Source organism: Myotis lucifugus, unplaced genomic scaffold (genome assembly GCF_000147115.1).
Source record: "Myotis lucifugus unplaced genomic scaffold, Myoluc2.0 scaffold_113, whole genome shotgun sequence".
NCBI classification, from domain to species: domain Eukaryota; kingdom Metazoa; phylum Chordata; class Mammalia; order Chiroptera; family Vespertilionidae; genus Myotis; species Myotis lucifugus.
In genome coordinates, this window is record NW_005871161.1 from 488712 (window position 1) to 503236 (window position 14525).

General features: G+C 54.4%; 1 protein-coding gene across 1 annotated transcript in view; it reads left to right on the forward strand.

Moving 5' to 3' along the window:
- KCNQ3 (potassium voltage-gated channel subfamily Q member 3) overlaps positions 1–14525 on the forward strand; it is a 162039-nt gene that overhangs the window by 135127 nt on the left and 12387 nt on the right. The window contains exons 5-11 of the mRNA XM_006093290.3: positions 66–221; positions 1259–1369; positions 1940–2035; positions 3364–3458; positions 5760–5786; positions 12981–13183; positions 13997–14096. Coding sequence (XP_006093352.1) covers positions 66–221; positions 1259–1369; positions 1940–2035; positions 3364–3458; positions 5760–5786; positions 12981–13183; positions 13997–14096 — 788 coding nt within the window. The remainder of the gene's footprint in view (positions 1–65; positions 222–1258; positions 1370–1939; positions 2036–3363; positions 3459–5759; positions 5787–12980; positions 13184–13996; positions 14097–14525) is intronic.

The window sequence follows — 14525 nt, forward strand, 5'->3', positions numbered from 1 at the left end:
ACTCCACCTCCAGCACCCACCTCCCAGGGTCCTCTTCCCTTGTCCTCGTTCTCTGCTCTCTCCAGGAGCTCATCACCGCCTGGTACATCGGCTTCCTGACCCTCATCCTTTCTTCGTTTCTTGTCTACCTGGTGGAGAAAGACGTGCCGGAGGTGGATGCGCAGGGAGAAGAGATGAAAGAGGAGTTTGAGACCTATGCAGACGCCCTTTGGTGGGGCTTGGTGAGTCACCCCTTGCAAACCCCCTCCCCCACCATGGGGATGGCCTGTTATCCACAGGGAGAGATGGGCGGCTGCACTCTGCAGTCACAGTGAGAGCGAGACCGCCTCCATTTCCCGTCCTGCCCCTGGGCGACCCCTCACAGGCTGCACGCTTTGAACAAGCAGGCTTTCCATCGTGTTTATAAGGAGTCAGGCCTCGCAGCAGTCTGGTCCCAGGGTCACTAGGGCCCTTACCTCGTTAGTTGTAGGCTGTTAACAACCAAGCCACACGTGTACAAACACACACGGTGACACAGGCCTTCAGACACACCTAGCGACTCAGCCCCACACCCACAGGGACACGTGGCACAAGGTGGCACCTGCCAAAGGCGTACTTGCTCCAGAGCGTTGCTTTAGGTACGTCACCTTTATTAACACAGTTTAAACTCAAACAACTCTTATTGGACCCTTTATAAACGGGGAAACTGAGGCATGAAGCAGGTAAGGAACTGATTCAAGGCAGACCCTGAGCCAGTCAGTGGTTGACCTGGGATTTGAACTCCGGCTGTTGGGCTGCGGAGGCCAAGCTCTTATCAGCTTTGCTCTCTTGCCTCCTGGGTTCACAAGTACATGTGTTCACGTTAATACATGTGATCACACACAGGAGTGCACAGCACATAGCAGACATTGGACACGCACACCTGTGTCCACAATACATGTAAATGCACTCACAAGCACACATACTCGGTAACGTGGCTATACACAAAATCACACAAATACACGTAGGTACATGCACAAACATGTTTGCAGTTACTGAAACATTTGTGAGTCGTCGACTATAGGTAGGAAATCCTTAACTCAGGGCAGGTGTGCCCTCAAGGGCCCCATGTAAGTTCCTTGATACTTGGTAGCTTTTCTCCTATGGGATCTCATTCTAAATGGTCACAGCCCCCCGCCCCCAAGTCAGTACAGAGGCTGATATGATGGGGGGAGCTCAGGGATACACCCCTGGTTTCCCTCTCTCTGGGGACCCCACGTCTGAGCCCCTCTCTCTTCAGATCACACTGGCCACCATTGGCTACGGAGACAAGACCCCCAAGACGTGGGAAGGCCGTCTGATCGCAGCCACCTTCTCCCTCATCGGCGTCTCCTTCTTTGCCCTGCCGGCCGTGAGTACCTCAGTGTGCACCCGAGTGCACACACAGGACCCTCCCTGCCTGGCCCCGCTCTGCGTGTCACCTCACCTTCCGTCCTTTCACGCCATGACCTCCAGCGCTGCCCACTCACTAGCCATCCCTGCAGCGTGGTTTCTGCTCTCTGCCACGCGCTGTGCTGGTCCCTTTGCCAGGAGTGAGTCCTCCTCCAAGACCCAGTGTCCCCGCTGCCGTCTTCAGACTGCTCAGTCGCTCCCTCCTCTGGCATAACCCTGGAGGGCATCTCCGAGCCTGTCCTGGGATTGCTCAGCTCCATGTCTGCGGAAAAACTGAGCCACACAGATAACAGACGTGCTCAGGGCCTCACGGCTGAAAAGTGGCAGAGTCAGGAAGTGCCGAGTGGCAGAAGTGGCGGGCAGAGCGCCACTAAGCTGCAGAGGCAGGCCTCCCAGACTGCAAGGCTCCATTTCACCCAGCGGCCTCCTCCCCTTCTCCCCAGCACCCAGTGTTGTCACTGCGGCCGGGAGCGGGGTGGGTTCCCAGGAGCATCTGGGGGGCTGACTCCGAGCCTGACTTTCCCTCCAGGGCATCCTGGGGTCCGGGCTGGCGCTCAAGGTGCAGGAGCAGCACCGGCAGAAGCACTTTGAGAAAAGGAGGAAGCCGGCTGCTGAGCTCATTCAGGTCTGTCTGCTGCGGGTGAGCTGGATGGGATTAAATATGTGTGCATGCCTGGTGCATGTGTGCACACATATGGGTGTGTGAACATGTATGTGGTGGCATGTGCGTGTATGTGGGCATGTGTACGTGTGTGTGTGTGCTTGTACAGGAGTGGGCATGCCCGTGGTCTGGGACCCAAACCAGGACCAGCTTGCACATGGGTGGCTGTGGTGTTTCTGTGGTTGTCTGTAAGACCGGGCTCGGTGGGTGCTTAGTGACAGTCCTATCCCTCTTCCTTCCGGGTTCTAAGCCAATCAGGAAATAGACCATCTCAGGACTCAGACCAACCATCTGCTGTGTTTTTTAAAATATGTTTTTATGAATTTTAGAGAGAGAGAGAGAGAGAGAAACATCAGTGAGAGAGAGACATCAATCGACTGCCTCTTGCACGCCCCCCCCCCCACTGGGTATTGAGCCTGAAACCTGGGCATGGCTCCGACTGGGAATCCATCTGCTGACCACTTGGTGCCTGGGTCAACACTCAGCCACTGAGTCACACCGGCCGGGCCCATCTGCTGTTTTACTAACTAAGCTGCAGTGGAGAATTTGGGTCTTTCTACCCCCCACCCCAGTCTTGACTGGGGGACCCACCAGGAAGTCAGCCTGGCGCCCAGGAGCTGAGCCAGTCGCTGCAAGGAGGTGTGGCCTCACCTCTGCCACGGCTCGGCTCCGGAGCCCATAAGCCAGAGAGGAAGAGAGGCCTTACACGGGGACTGAAACTCACGCTGTGTTCTGCTGTCACGCATCCTGCGGCAGTGCTGCTGGCTTCCTGCCGGCTCTCCATGGCCAGCACGCCCCGCCCTGGGCTGGAGGCTGGGACGATGGTGAGAGGCAAAGGCAGGAGTGCTCCCATCACGTCAGAGGGACTTCGTGCTTCGAGGCCTCCTGGCCGTGGGGAGCACAGAGAACGGGAGAGTGGAGAGTCCTGGCTGCGGCTGCATGGGACTGAATGGCCACCCACTCGTGACTTGTGTCCGGGTAGTGTCTCCGTGGGTGTGATATGGGATGGTCCTAGATGCTACCCTACACACTGTCGTTTCCAGGCCAGCCCCAGTCTCCAAGAGTGGACACCATGACCCCCCAACCCCACACCATCCCAGTATCCAGAAATTCTAGCACATTAGCCTCAAACCCCCTCTCCGCTGTCTCCTGCACCCAGAAGTGGCACCAGAGACAATATTTGTCTTCCTATGGATTTGAGAGTCTCTCCCTCCAAGGGCATGAGCCATGCGCTAAGGCTGGGGACCATGTGAGCAGTCAGGTGACACCAGGTCGGTCTCTTCTCCCCGCAGGCTGCCTGGCGGTACTATGCTACCAACCCCAACAGGATCGACCTGGTGGCCACGTGGAGGTTCTATGAGTCAGTCGTCTCTTTTCCGTTCTTCAGGCAAGTGGTGGGTGACCCATCTGGACCGCTCAGGCGTGGCCAGCTGCCCCTCCCATGGGTCTGCATTGGTGCCCATGGGCACACATTAGAATCACAGGGAGCTTAAAAACTCCCAGGGACCAGGGTGATTAATCAGACTCCCCCGGAGGGGACTCAGGCATCAATATTGATCGGCTGCCTCCTGTACACCCCATACTGGGAATGGAGCCCACAACCCAGGCATGTGCCCTGACTCGGAATCAAATTGTGATCTGCTGGTTCATAGGTTGACGCTCAACCACTGAGCCACGCCAGCCGGGCAGGCATCATTTTTAAAGAAACCCCAGATGACTCAGGGTGCCAATGTTGAGTGGCTGATAAGGGAAGGTCGTATCAATGTTTGAGTGGGATCAGTGGCTGAGGAAGTGGGGAGCCAGTGTGAGGGGCCACCCTGGCAATGCATGCTCCCCCTACCCCACATGGCCTGCACCTGCTGCCACTCAGGATGCTGAGAACAGCCAGGTGGAAGAAGCTGCAGGAGGGACCCTCAGGGGACCCCAAGATGTCATTTTGTGTTCTCAGAAGGGGAGAGGAAAGGAAGGGAAAAAATAAAAACCCCTTCCATGGCCAGCACCTGGGAAAGGGCGGGAGAAATTAGTGTTTATTAGATGTGCACTACGGTCCAGACCTCCAAGTTCAGGTTTCAGTGAATCCTCACAGGCGCCCTCCAAAATGAGTGAGAGGTTCTCAAGTGTAAGGCACGTTGCCATGGAAATGGGAAGGGCCTGGTAGAGCGGGTAAAGGTGGGCACAGTGGGGAGGGAGGACTAGAGGAGAGAGCAGGGCGGAGGGCATGGGCTCCGAATCACAGGCGGAGGATTGGCCATCGTCAGCAGGACCCTTCATCGTCATCGTTGGCACAGAAGGGAAGCCGGTGGGTGGGGCCAGGTGTAAGAGGTGGTGTGTTTGGAGGTGAGACCATGGGGCAGATCTTGGGGAGAGGTGAGTCAGGGTCGAGGGCTGGGGAGGGGGTAGTGGGGAGTGTGATGATGGAGAAGGCCTGAGCTCATGGTCTGGGAGAAGGAGAAAGGATGGGAAGGGATGCCCCTCATTCTTTAACACTGCTCCCCAGTCCTCCTCCTCCTGTCTTCCCTCAGCCCACTCCCTCACCCTCTCCCTCTGTCCTCGTGCTTCAGGAGGGAAAATGGGCCAGAGGCTGTGTGGCCAGCCCAAGGCCAGACTGGAACCAGATGTTGAACTGACCATGAACTAGAAATTCCTAACTCTCCAGCTGTCCCTGTACTCCGCTACCACGATGCCTCTTCTCTCCCCATTTCTCCCCTCCCCCTTCCCAGCGATAGGCCAGTTATTCCCTCAGTGTTTACTGTGCACGCACCGCGGGCCAGGGTGTGGGGTGCTCAGATTTTGGAGCTAAAAATACCGAGGCTCTGGCCCCAAGCAGTTCATGGGCTACCACGTAATTCTGACACCGCGCGATCTGAACACAGTCCCACCTGAGAGATTAGCTCAGTGTAGACCCTGGGAATTGGATAAAAAACACACAAAAAAAGGGGGGCCCTTTCTGCTGGAACGCTAAGGATGAGCGTGGCTATCCCAGGCAGGGGAAAGAGGCAGGGAGTTCCTGGCAGAGCCTGAGTGAAGGCTCAGAGTCACAAATGTGTGCAGAGCACACTCGGCCTCGTGGTTAGTAGTATGGGCACCGAGCCAGGTGGCCTGGGTTTGAGTCCTGACTCCTGCTTCCTAACTGTGAGACCTCGAGCAATTCCCGTAACCTCTCTGTGCCTCAGTTTTCTCATCAGGAAAATGGGCATGATAATACTTACTCCATAGGGTTGGTATCCATAAAAAGCACTTATAATGGTCTCTGCCTGTTAATTATTGCTCAGTAATATTTGCCATGATGATATCGACTATGGTGATGATGGTGGTGACAGAGTGATGGGTGTGTAGCTGCTAAATGATGACATTCCTGGTTCCCTGGTCTGTCCCCATCACTAGACAGATGCCCTGAGCCCAGCACAGGGCCTGGGGCAGAGAAGGTGCTCGGCAACCATTTTCTAGATGAGTGAATGGATGGATGGATGAATGGCTGAGAAGAGCCTTGAGCGGGCAGAGCAGCAGGGGCCTGGGGTCTAGCTGGAGACGCCCATCTCATTCAGTGGGTCCCCTCCAGACTCACCGCCTCGCCCTGGAGTTCCTCTCTCTCCCTCTGCCTTCATCAAAGGGAAGCTGGGGGGCACATTTTGGGGCAAGGGTTCTGTATAATTCATGCTCTATTTCTCTCTCCCTCCTCGCCTTATAGGAAAGAACAGCTGGAGGCAGCAGCCAGGTACGTTTCTGATTGTGAATTTCTTTTCCACTGCTGTGTCCCGACAGAGGGCCCAGCTCTGTGTGGTGTAGGGCCCCTGGGCGGCCATGCTGGTCACGGAGAGAGTTTGGGAACCACTATTCCCTGTCCCAGTTTCATGTTAATTTACTCCAGGACACCTTCCTGGTGATAACAGCCACGCCACTTGCTAAGTTTGTCCTCGAGGTGGATTCGGTGCCGGGAGTCCTGTACCCGCTCTCTCAGGGGGTCCTCCCCACCACAGTGCATCCCCCGAGCCTCACGTTTAGACTGAGGAGATGGGGGCTCACTCCCTCTGGGTCACCCGGCTCACTGAGTGACAGACCAAAATTCAAACTCAGGTCTGAACACGAAGACCATGGTACTTCATTATGTGTCGCTTCCTTTGCTCCCGGGGCCCCCGAGTGGCTCTTTGAAAAGGGAGTCAGGACTGGAATTCGTGGCCCCACAGCTGTGGGCGCCCTGGTGAGGCTGTGAGCCTCCTCTGTCCCTCCCTCTGGCTCCCTCTAGGGAAGATGCCATGAAGCAGGGAGCCTGGACCTGCTCGAGGCTGTGAAGCAGGACCGTCCCTGCCAACGTCAGCTTAGATATGTGTTTGCTCTATTATGTGGACAGACTGCTTGGGGACCTTGTGCTCAGTCTCCTAGACGGTCAGCTCAACCACGTCCTTCTGCAGCGGGCAGAGGAGGTGGCAGGGCCCTGGACCAACTTGTAGGGGAACCACTTGGGGACAGTGGTCTGTGGGAAACTGGGTCCGTCCTTCCGAATGGGGTCCATGGTACCCTATCTCCTCCATCACCCCACCTTAAAGAGACCCTTACAGACGGCACTGAGCTCCCAACAGAAGCAATGCCGCCTTCTTTGTGCCTCTTTTCAAAGGATGCGCGTTTCTTTCCTGGACCCAGTTTGGGCTGTAGGGGGCGCTGGGGGATACTGCCGAGGAGGCTCAGGGGACATCTGCAGGGGAACTGCAGAGGCAGAGCGGGGAGACACCTCAGAGGGGTGCTTTTACAGAAGCCGAGCCTCCCAGGGGGGGAAGGCTCACCCCAAGTTACAGGGCCTGTGAGCTCCGGGGGTGACACAGCCAGGTCTCAGGACTCCCAGCGGGATGCTCTTTCCCCTCCTTCTCTCAGGACCAACAGGGTTTTAAATCATGCAAGTGTTGATACTGCAAGTTACTCAGTCTACCTTAGGAGCCTTTTCTGAACCGGCATGAACAGAATTCAGCCAAACTGGAACGTCCATGCCCAAATCACAGTGCACTGGGTTAATGAAGGCCAGAGAGAGGCATTTTGAAGCTTACAGAAAAAGTGGGTGGGTGGATGATGGATAGGCAGACTCTACATTCTATGAGTGTCAGAGACCCAACTTAAATGACCTTGGACTGGGAGGAAAATGTCATGGCTCAAGTCACCCATCAGACGTGCTGGGAACCCATGGCAAACAAGGAATGGGACCTTCTGGGATTCCTCCCTTCTCTCGCCTCTGCTTCTCTTTGTGGTCTCACTCTTTCGGCCAACCTTCGCCATCCTGATAAAGTGTGGGTGCAGGCAGCCCCAGGAGCCTACATTTTTTCTTTGCACGCAGCTCCAGTGCAAAAATTCCCAGGGAAGCCCTTGGGTCGGCCCAATTTGTGTCCCACATGCACACTTTGGACAGACTCTCTGGCTCAGAGAGTGAGAAGCCACTGCCAGCCCAACCCTGGGCCATGTGTCCACTGTTAGAGTGACTGGGTGTGAGGTCACGATGCTATGATTGGCAGCTCCCGTTAGAGTCACTTGATTGAAGTTGGACAATCAGTTCCCCAATAGAATACGGTCCTTTTCCCTGAAAAACAGGGATGAAACATAGAGCAGACAAAAATCACAGTTGCCCCTGACAGGCATCAGTTCTATCCATAAATTCTTAACCCCCTAAAAACAATATTGCATTACACACCATCAACAATAAACCCCTCCGAGCCTCATTTATTCCACAGATTGCACCAGAAAAGACCAGTGTGTTGTGTGCGGGACATCATGTGTCCTCGTGTGTGTGTGTGTTTATTATTGATTTCATAGAGGAAGGGAGGAGCAGAGAGAGACAGAAACATCAGTGATGAGAGAGAATCATTGATTGGCTGCCTCCTTCACACCCCTTACTGGGGATCGAGCCTGCAACTCAGGCATGTGCCCTAGTCCAGAGTCGATCCCAGGACCCTTCAGTTCGCAGGCCGATGCTCTATCCACTGAGCAACACCGGCTAGGGCTGGGACATCATTTTAAGCATCAGTTAGGACTGTTCATTAGACAGGCAGCACGGCTGATGATCAGGGGCATTTGTTTGATAGAAACTAGCATTTTCAAACGTTCAAAACAGGTACCTGTTGACAATGCTGTTTACTGGAGCCCAGTCGTTCACTTTGTATTTCCGAGCAGTTCAGTCTGAACAGCAGCCTTTGGGCTGTCTCTGCATTCGTCTTTGGAGAGGGAAGCAGTGTGTTCCAGGCAGCTTCTTTATCTCCTGTCTTGTATTATGTCCTTCCCGGCACAGCTGTCAGATTTAGTAGACGATCATTCTTTGGATCAGAGAATTCAAGCATCATAACAGTCATTTATAAAGAATGCTCACGGCTTGCCGGGTATAGTTCTAAGCACATCCAGCCTCACAGTGAGCCCTTGAGTAGAAGCTATTTTTAACCCCCATTTTACACGTGAGAACACTGCGGTTCAAAGAGGCAAGTGACTTGCACAAGGTTATACAGCTAAGAAAGTTGCGAGAGCAGGACGTGGCCTATCTTTGTAGTTCATGGCCTCAGCCACTGGCAGTTGGGAACTGTTAACCTAATCTGTTGTTTTGTTTTCTTCTGCCTTTTCTTGGCTCACGTAGCTGGAGTCCCTGCCATGAGGCAGGGAAAGGCTCGGAGACAGGATACACTACTGAGGGAAGGAGCATCGGCAGGCGCTATAATTCAGGCTTTGCCTTCTCCCTGTGACATCAGCCACATGAAATTCATCTCCCGGGGTGATGGAGGATGTTGGCCATAAACCTCCTTCCGTGCCCCGGAATTAATGACTGTTAAAGGTGTGCAGGAATCGAAAGCTCAATTAAGCCAAGCCCCTCATTTTACTGATGAGAAAATTATTACCCGGAGCAAAATAAGAGCCTGGCCCCATTCCGACCGCTGTTAGTATTTTCTGCCATCCAGACCCTGCCAATGGGGCCAGGCTGCAAGTAACTGAGATGCAGAGGCGAGGCCTGGGCCCATCTAACCTCCGAGGGATTCCCGGCACGTGCTAAGGGCTCGGTCTCACTTCTCCTTTTGGAACATGCGGGAGTGCCCATTGACAGCACCCCATTCCCTCTGAATTAGGAACCAATCGAAAAATAGACAGGAGTTTCTGCGAGAATCAAAGTACAGGCTACGTGCTGGCTCTGGGGGCGACAGTGAGCGTCCTAGCCCTCCCCACTATGTCCAGCCACGTTTCGGATAAAGAGTCATTTAGATGACAGGAGGGTGGAAGGTTTCCCGGGAACAGGTCACAGCAGGTGCAAAGGCCCGGAGGTGTGCAGTCAGGGAGCTGCCCAGGGGTGGGGCTGGACTTCCCTGGGGCTGAGAGCTGAGTCAGGACCCCCTGCCGCCTCCCTCAGGACAGAACAATCTTGAGTTGACCTTTCCGTCCCCAACCCATTGAGTTGCAGTTTTCCCAGTTCACGTTTCAGGATCGCCTGTCCTCACTTACCCGGCCAGGCCCTGGCTTTCCAAGGAAATGGGGCGTCAGCTCCAGGGAGGGCTTCTCCTGCCAGGCCCGCAGCACCTCAGAGCCCGCGGCCCAAGTCCTGCCCTGGAAGTCCGAGTGGAGAAAGGCCGGGATGGGTTTGAGTTTCAGGGGTGCACTTTGCCTTGCACGTGACGATCCTTTGGGCATGTCAGATTTCAGCCAACACAACTTAGAAGTAAGCTGATCGCCCACTTTTGCTGGAGGGAGAATTCCCTAAGCCTCTTAGATGCAATGGCGGTGAGTTTGGACTTGTGGCCGCCGCCTCCGGGTTCCTAATGCTGATGAAATCACATCTTATCAGCCATCTTCTCTGAACAATGGGGCATTAAGTGAACGGAGCTCGGTCGTTCAGACAGTTCGAGGTTGCAATGAACCGTGTAAATGCCAAACCAGCGAATCCTACACTCAGCAGATAGAAGCCGGAGAGGCCTCTTATTAGCTTTCCGATAGTCAGCACTTCCGGGGCCTCTCCTGGCAGGACAGAGTGGCTGCCGATGCTTTTGTTTTGCTTATTTTAATTGGAATTAAGTCCACATAGACTTATCTCCTGCCGAGGTCAAGTTCAGTGACAATGGGGAGTATTTGAGTCTAGTGTGAATAAGTACTGTAAAATAATAGAATATTGAATGCCGATTGTAATAGGGAAATAAACAATTAAAAGGAGTGCTGTAAAATGATAGAGAGCTCCCAGGAACTCATTTCAGTTCATTAAAAAAACAAGGGCACACAACTATTTTTGTGGCCCAGGAAATGGTACCCATCCTTTCCACACATCATTAACCTTCCTAGGCTGCTGCGGGAAGAGGATTGCTAACGGAGATAATGGTGACAGCCAGCGTTTCTGGAAGGCGCTGGCATCCCAGACTGGCTGGCGCTCAGCATGCATTGCTCACTTACCCCTCAGTCAGCCGTGTGCAGCCAGGGCTGAGAGGAAGCCGGGAGCCGAGAGAATGAGTCCGGTGTCCTAGGGCACACCTGCCTCAGGACAGGCCCATGCAGCCTGCTGTTGCCCCAAAGCCCGTGGTTTTCGCTGCTGCCCTGCCCATCGGGGTGTGCCGAGCAGGGCCATGTGCTGGGTTCAGAGATAATAAGGCAACGTCTCTGCTCTGCTCGGACCACACAGTTCAGCAGATGGGCAGACGTGGGAACACGCCATCTCCACACAGTATGGCAAACTGTGACGGGAAAACACAGCGTGTCTGGGCAGCAGAGGCAGGTGCGGAATGTCCAAGGGGGACGCTCAGGCAGCCTTAAAGGGCAGGTGAGGATGAGGGCAGCTGAGAAGGCAAGAAAGGGCGTGACAAGCTGTGGGCCTGAGTGCGGCCAGCCGTGCAGGAGGCGACGGGACAGGCGAGGGCCTTGGTGGACATAGAAGGACAGACCCTCAAGACACATGGGCAGGGGCCGAGAAGAAGGGGGCCTGAGAAGTGACTGGGCCACAGCCCCCCTTTCCCACACTCATAAGTAGGGAAATCTTCCACGTGGGTGCAGCCGATTTCCTGCCTTGACAGGTCATTCTCTGTCCTGGTAGCCATTCGTCTAGTTCCGGCGAGGAAAGCAGGTTCGGAAGCTGTGACCTCAGGTCAGGGAAACTGCATTTCTCTGAATCGGCCCGGGCAGGGCATTGAGGGGTCAGTGCTGGTGAGAGCGCGAGCTGGAGGGAGTCGGGATAACAGGGCCTCAGCCATCCGCTCCCTCGTGTGTTGTGTTCTCGGGGGCCAGGCGGAAGGCAAGAAACCTGGCAGATGTTATTCTGTGTGATGCTCCCCAGACGCCTGGGAAGCAGGTGTTGTTAGACTCAGCCCGCGAGGACTTGGTGCGCAGAGAGCATAGGGCACCTGCTCGGTTGGGGGAAATGGGGGTGATCCAGCCTCCTCTGCAGCCCCAGCACCCGTGACCTCCTTGCCACGCCACCACAAAATATCAGCAGCTGGCACCATGCCCATGGCTGTCATAACCAGACACACTCTTTAGAAATGCTAATTATCTCAGTTCCATGCAGAGCTGATTCATTTGCTCACGCATTTATACCACAAGTGCACCTACTGTGTGTCAGCCCCATGTGGGGGATGGAGAGGAAGCACTGAGCTGAGTATATGGGTGTGTGGAAACATGCAGTGTGGTTTCTCTCTGCTGTGTACCACACAGAAAGGACTTCATTCCGCATGCTCACTAGGGCTAGAGGTGCAGGATCGGAAATAGAAGGCACAAAAGAAAAAACAAACAACAACAAAAAAAGAAATAGAAGGAACAAAATAATGTCTGGAGCACCTTCTATGTGACAAGCTCTATGCCAAATCCTTGACCAACATCATCTCATAGCAATCAGGTGAAGTGGGAATGCTTCTCTCCACTTTAAAGATGTGGTAACTGGGGCTCACAAATGGGCCCAAGGTCACAGAAGTGCCCAAAGGTCGTCTGGATGGTGAAGGGTAGAGCTGGACTTCAAGTCAAGGTGCGACTGGGTTTTGCACCAGGGCAACTTTACGTTTACTGGTGTTTTTGTTTTGTGTGTATGTGCCAACCACACTCTGGGCGTAGGAAGCCCAGGGACCCTTTCTCAGAATAACAACTTTTAATCCACAAGTAAAATGCATGCAACTACGAAAGAAACTGATTACAGGGAACCCTTGAATAACACCGTGCTGACCCCCACAGTCACAAATCCACCCGTACCTTTTGACTCCCCAAAAATATAACTACAGTCGTCCCTGGTATCCACGGGTATGGGTTCCAGGACCCCCGCGGATACCAGAATCCATGCGTGGCCCAGGCCCTTATATAAATGGCAAAGATCAATGCCTACAGTTGGCCCACCATGTCTGTGGATTCCCGAGTGCAGATCAGAAATACTGTTTTGATCCTCAGTTGGGTGACTCTGTGGATGTGAAACTGGGGGACACAGAGGGCCAATTTGTATAGTCTTTTTTAAAACATATTTTTCATTGATTTCAGAGAGGAAGGGAGAGGGAGAGAGAGAGAGAGAGAAACATCAGTGATGAGAGAGAATCATTGATTGGCTGCCTCCCGCACACCTCCCACAAGAAATCGAGCCCACAACCTGGGTATGCACCGTGACTGGGAATCAAACCATGACCTCCTAGTTCACAGGTCGATGCTCAACCCCTGAGCCACGCCGACCTGGCTAGCGTTTTACTAGTACATTTACACGTAAGCACAGGAGGAAACTGAAGTCCGGAGGAGCTCAGGCGCATGCCCAAGGTGTAGCTAGTCCACTGCGGAGCTGGGATCTGCACCCAGCCCTGCCCAGTCCCAGCACCTCCATCAGCTTTAGCCCTGAGCGCCCGTCCCATTCAGGCGCGGAGCAGATGTGCGTGTCTTTATGGAGAGGGTCGGGAAGTCCGAAAAGCCTGCACTCAAGGAGGAAAATTGTTCACTTTTGCTTATTTTGTAGCCAAAAGCTGGGTCTCTTGGATCGGGTTCGCCTTTCTAATCCTCGTGGTAGCAATACTAAAGGAAAGCTATTTACCCCTCTGAATGTAGATGCCATAGAAGAAAGTCCTTCTAAAGAGCCAAAGCCTGTTGGCTTAAACAATAAAGAGCGTTTCCGCACCGCCTTCCGCATGAAAGCCTACGCTTTCTGGCAGAGCTCCGAAGGTAAGGCCTGTCCTCGCCCCTGCCCGAGACCCCTCCCTCCCTTCCTCTCTCCCTCCCTCCCTCCTTCCCTCCCTCCAACTCTCCCCCACCTTGAAGTACTCTCCAGTCTGCAAAGTAGCCCATCCCCTGCCCTCCCTCAACCCACTGCTCACTGCCTCCTCTTTACTCGAGGTATCTATGACTCATCCCCACAGCTTGAAGGGCAGGGGGCGCCCAGGTAGCTGTTCCTGGGCCATAATCACCACACTCACCTGCGCAGACGCGGCTGGGAGCTTGGGGGCCTGTCACCATGGTCCCTCGGGTGGCAATGATGAGTGCATGGCCATGGAGTCCACGCGAGAGATGGAGAGGGGCCGGGTGCAGAGTGATCGCAGCCCTGGGGCCTCAGCACCCTCAGGGGTGGGAGGATGTGTCAGAGAGCAGCCCTCAAGGGTGTAGGAACAACACCTCTGTGTTCCCTTTCACTTATGGAAAGAGGATAAGTAGGGCTCAGAGTGACCTCCCCCAAGGTAACAAGGCTGAGGACTTGAAAGAGCAAGAATGTGAACTAATGCCCACATGTGTGACCTTTGCTGCCACCCTGGGAACTCAGAATGCACGTCCTGAACTGCAGGCACCCGTGGCTCAGACTTCTGGGTAATAGGAAGGGATGCTCAGAAAGGCTGAGTGACCTCACAACTGGAGGACCCTGCGGGGTTCCCGGAAGTGGGAACAAAGACCCTGGAGGCTGAGCCGGGAAGGCTGTGGCTGAAGGAGGGCCCTGAGCCTCTGCAGGTGCGGTGGCCACCGTTGATACACGTGTCTCCCTCCCAGATGCCGGGACAGGCGATCCCATGGCCGAAGACAGGGACTACGGGAATGACTTCATCGAAGACATGATCCCCACCCTGAAGGCCGTCATCCGAGCCGTGAGGTGAGGCCCCACCTCCCCGCCCGTGGCCTCCCCAGGCCCCAGCTCTGTCCAGGAAAGGGCTTTGTAAAGTGCGCTTGGCTTTGGGGAGGTGGGCGGGAGGCCCCTGGAGTAACACAGAGGCAGATGCAGAGTCTGTCCATACTCTAAGGGGATGCTGCCTGAAGACAAATGATTGTACATCAGCACGTCGTCATGGGGTGTGCTACCCCTTAAAGCAGTGGTTCTCAACCTTCCTGATGCCACGACCCTTTAATACAGTTCCTCATGTTGTGGTGACCCCCAATTTCATTGTTACAAATTGAACATAATTAAAGCATAGTGATTAATCACAAAAACAATATGTAATTATATATGTGTTTTCCGATGGTCTTAGGCGACCCCTGTGAAAGGATATTTCGACCCCAAAGGGGTCGAGACCCACAGGTTGAG